The 5,000-nt window shown below is 43.6% G+C and overlaps 1 protein-coding gene across 2 annotated transcripts in view; it reads left to right on the top strand.

Moving 5' to 3' along the window:
• LOC106807930 (matrix metalloproteinase-28-like) overlaps positions 1 to 5,000 on the top strand; it is a 16,450-nt gene that overhangs the window by 6,429 nt on the left and 5,021 nt on the right. Inside the window, exons 1-2 of one of the 2 annotated variants that reach the window (XM_014810445.1) lie at positions 3,980 to 4,213; positions 4,746 to 4,813. In XM_014810445.1, coding sequence (XP_014665931.1) covers positions 4,797 to 4,813 — 17 coding nt within the window. In that variant the 5' untranslated portion in view covers positions 3,980 to 4,213; positions 4,746 to 4,796. Of the gene's footprint in view, positions 1 to 3,979; positions 4,214 to 4,745; positions 4,814 to 5,000 lie in introns of those variants that run through there. The other variant, XM_014810444.1, reaches the window with a different exon arrangement.

Here is a 5,000-nt window from a genome sequence, read left to right as displayed (position 1 = left end):
CACCATGAATCTTGTCTTGCTGACACCCGGCTATAATATATAAGTACTTGTCAACATTTAACGATTTTTAAAAGGAGGTGGAGTTCAGGCTAACATTTTAACAGTCGGCATACTAGCCTATGTTGGCAGGTCGGAACGATTTGTATTGCTGCTATGGGTAAAGTCGTTCAGAATACAGTCACCAAACACCCTGCACACACGTGACTACCACCATTACCGCCACCGTCAGCATTACCAGTAGAATGCCCTTCATTCCTCAGTACCAGTAATGAAAACGAAAAACCTACCGGCGCATCGTTTAAACAAAGGCGAACTCTTCTAAAGTCGGGTAACTCGGTTACTTTATTGCAATTAGGAACGGCAATTAGTGTTAAGGACAATTAAATGCGACGACACGCCTTACTATAGCGTGGATCGACAGTCCGCAGGGTAGCGGGCATGTAGTAACTGTTAACCGTTGACAGGAAAACCCGACAGTCGGCGCGCTCTGTTGACTTAAAATTCAGGCGCATTACCGTAAATCCGGTTTCAATCTCAGGTTACAGGCACTTCTCGTGTCATTTGCACTGATTGCGGAAATGTCCGAGAGGCTGGTGACTCGCTGCATGGTGAAATAGCGCACAACTATTACCGATATCCCCCTTCGTTTAGCGTGTCTCGCTAAACGGCCAATAAAGTTTACTGGTTGATTATTCGAATTATCTGGCCAGTGCACCTGTGGTTAGTAGTGGTAATTTTAGAGATATACTATAACTATAGCTAATAAACAAGCTGTTGCCGAAAACACAGCGCTAGCGTTTGCTGGTCCTTCACCCCGTATCTAAAATCGGCCTTTATTTTATTACGCTTGCACGCACGCGCTGACGTATGCACGCAAGCGACAGACGCACGCATCCACGCACGCATCCACGCACGTATGTACGCACGCATGCACACGCATTACCGCACGCACGCACGCGCATCCACCGCTCGCATGTACGCGCCCATCGCACGCACGCACGCACGCACGCACATACATTACATGCATGCATGCACACGCACACGCTACTAGGAAAAATAGTAGCGGAAGCGACGTAACAACGGCACTCTATGTGTACGCGGGGGCTGCGCGCGCGTGCGTGGGGTTACGATGAGCTAACCCCTGGGTTGATGGCCCACCCGACTAAAACTAACAAGCGCGAAATCATTACCTGCTACACTGCCGATCGCTCACCAGTGCGATAGAGTTCATGATTTCACTTATCGGTCCGTGGCAAGGGGCCGCAACACTGATAGACTGCGTATACACGCACGTATATATAGTACACGCACGTATATATATATACACACACGCACGTATAGTAGACACGCACTCGAGTCTTTCTTTACCCGTGTAGTGTGTCCCGTATAACGCGATATATTGCTGTTTGACGCGCGATTACTATGGGCAACTATAAAGCAGCAACACTATGGTGTGTAATCATGTACTGCGTCGCGTCAAGCACGTAGTAATAGAGAGAAAGTGTTGCTGGCATAGCCCTATTCGTCTGCTCTTGCTGTTTATGGGGGTTGACTCATATCAGTGATAGGCAATCAGTGATAGAGAATTCGACAAAACCCATGTGTAGAGGGCCACGCAGCTCCTGATCGTCAAGTTTGCCACAAACACACGTACTTGTCTCGTATTATTACAAAACATGGAATGGTTGATTGAATATAGAACATTGCATGTGCGATATGTTACACGGAATATAGGATGTAAAATATAGAAATGTAATGTAGAATGTGGACTGTAGAATATAGAATGTAGGATATAGAATATAGAATGTAGAATATAGAATGTAGGATATAGCCTGTAGAATATGGAATGTAGGATATAGAATGTAGATTATAGAACTTAGAATATGGCATATTGGATATAAAATGTAGAGCATAGCATGTAGGATATAGAGTGCCGCATATAGAAGACGCGAGGCGGTTTTGACATGCACTCTACGCTGCACACGACATCATCGCTTTCAGTAGCGGATTTCCGTAAGGCGGGGTGACGCGTACTACACAGACAGTGTGCGAGCGGCCTCGGTTCATCAGCCTCTCCCCCTCCTCCGCCTCGAGCCGTACCGCGGGTGATGGGCTTCTCTTCCTCGTCCTCCTCACTCACGCTAAGACGCCGCTAGACGAATGCGTCAATGATAGATGGCGTTACGGTCGCGCCCGCGGCTGGGGCGGTGCGGCGTGAGCATTAGCGGTGTGTGTTTTAATATGGTTTTACTCGCACAGCGCGTGACCGTAATCTTTAAGATGTCGGAGAAACAAAAAATTTAAAAAAACATAAATGTAAATAGCAATGAAGTTCGTTTGAATGAAGTACTTGATTGTACGTATTGTAGTCATCTGGGAAATCTTTGCCTCGGGCTCGCCCGCGCCAGTTACGATTTGCACGTTCACTGGATTGCGAAACCGCGACAGAGCTAATGTGTTTACGAGCGACGTGGGTTCAGACTTTATTTGGTTCTACGAGGTTCTAACTGCCTCGAACTAATCGAAGATTGCGTCATAGGTTCTTATAAGTCATCATTACGTAGTCATTTGAACCACGAGCGATTTACGGTTCGTAATGTAGAGAGTCATAGTTAATGGGTGACTATGAATCTCTAATGGCTGTATACCAAGCAATCCCTCTTGTGTCAACATGATGTAATGTATAAAATATAGATATTATATTATAAAAATTAAACAAATATTTATACATAATACTGTTGGCCTCTCAATTCCGCCCTACTGTGGTCGATAGGAACTCCTATGAGTCAGCCGTATTTCTTCATATCCGAATAAAGGTAAACGCGGCAACATGAAGTTAAGCACTTGTCACGAAATTATTCACACGGTTTTTCGATGTTTCTTGTCTCTAAAACATCCTTGATCGTGTTAATATACAAACATTCAGCATCGAAAGGAGCTTAGCTCAAGTTTACGTATACGATTTTATTTAGAGTGCGTAGCGGTTATAAGCCAAGGCTTATTATAATCCGGAATTTTCTGCAAACCGATGCGACTCAGGTTTCGAAGATGGCTGATTTGGTTGAGGTTTACTATTAACGCAATATCGCTGCTCGTGAAATTGCGAGCGGTCGATGACGATGACGGTGACGGTGACGATGACGATGACGGTGACTATGACAATGCAACTCTCTCATGCACGCCCACAACGCTCTGCATACGTTCAACGAACTATGAATGACAACGAGGCACCGATTACTAAGTTGAACAGCTTTCAACTTTCCACACATCCCCATAACCCCGAGAACCTGCCTATCCGGATTTTGTTTGAGCTGCGAATTTACGCCTCTTTCCACAATGACATAATATAGCTCTTATTAGGAAGTGCCAAGAGGCACAGTTGTATGTTTGTTCATAACAGTTTTCTCTGCGTGATCTACTCGTGTTTATGACTGCAGATGAGGTGTAGTGTAGTGTGGTATTACCAAAGCCCTTGAGGTTTTCAACCACCGTGCCAGGTTCACAGTGGCCAGGTTCCGTGGGCTGCAGTGGTAGGTCGAGTGTAGTGTAGTGACCCGAGAAGAAGAAGAATGACGGTGTAACATGTGTTTTACAGATGTTTACATAAAGTAGTAAGTGTAGCTAGATTTAGCTTAAATTAGCCTGGGTTGGATTAGGTGCAGTGTTTAGCCTGTCGGTTATAAATGGTAGGTTGTGTGTGCGATTTAGCGTGTTTTAGGTTAGGCAGATTCTCGTGTCATTGTGAAATAGGGGTGCAGATCGGGTTTTACATGGGTTATGGCGGGAGTTTAGGACAAAGAGCTAGGAAATTGTGTGTGATTGGTTAGGAAGAGTCTCAGTTTGGCTTGTTTGTGATTGGTGGAGAGTTTTGCATATAAATAGACATTTGGAAAGAGATCGGGAGTTGGTTGAAGGCTGGCATTCGAGTAGCGTGTACCATGTGAGACCTGTATTATTTGTAAACAATATATTCTTTTAGTGAACACATTTATACTTTTTCTTGATTATTTTACTCTAAATTATTTCATTTAAATGTTGGTGTAACTTCTACGTTACAACTGCATCAATTGGTAATTGGCAAAAACGTAAAATGTCCGTTACGCAGACAAATGGGAACTATCAAACAATATTATTGTTAGAGTTCCTTTATATATCTATCATTGCCAAACAGTTGTACTATACTTGCTGTTTCATTACTCGCTATATGTTCTAGGTAAGTTTGAGAACTTTTACCAAGCGCGACGCACACATCCGCTTTATTGTCCGGATAAAAAAATTCGAAAGACTCGAGTGTAATAGTTTAACCACTTGAAAAAAAACTTCCTGTTAGTTATCTATTGCAAGCATGTCAGTGAACTGTGCAAAAAAACTTACTACACGCACCCCTCCCCCTGCGCACAGCCCCACGAACTTCCACCAATTTCCCCAACACAGTAGTCACGCCGTAATAAGTACATAATATTGAGTAACACTTTGATACAAACTGTAATACTGAATATAAAGTATATATAGAATATACGCGTTTATAAAACATTGTTGAAAAGTTTGCTTAGGATTAAAATCCTTCGTAACTGCAAATATTAGCATCAGTATGACCTCATGCATTATGTATACCACCTCATATATAATGTATAATGAATAAGGTGTAACGTATAATGTATATTGCGTTCAGTATAATGCGTAATATATAATACATACGCAAGTAACGTGCAACGTGTAACGTAGATGTTTTATCCTCTATCCAGGCGTACCTGAGAAAGTTTGGTTACATCGAGGATGAGGAAAACTCGATCGTAATGGGCAGAGCAATTACGTAAGTATAGCTCGAGCGTTGGAGAACAGTGCTAGGGATGATCAGCGAGAGAGGGGGCGAGAGAGAGAGAGAAGAGGCGAGAGAGAGAGAGTGGGGCTAGAGAGAGAGAGAGAAAGAGAGAGAGAGAGAGAGAGAGAGAGAGAGAGAGAGAGAGAGAGAGAGAGAGAGAGTGGGGCGAAAGAGAAAG

The sequence above is a fragment of the Priapulus caudatus genome, unplaced genomic scaffold (genome assembly GCF_000485595.1).
Source record: "Priapulus caudatus unplaced genomic scaffold, Priapulus_caudatus-5.0.1 Scaffold243, whole genome shotgun sequence".
NCBI classification, from domain to species: domain Eukaryota; kingdom Metazoa; phylum Priapulida; class Priapulimorpha; order Priapulimorphida; family Priapulidae; genus Priapulus; species Priapulus caudatus.
Note: the sequence above shows the minus strand (reverse complement) of the source record. Positions and strands in the feature narration are given on the sequence as shown.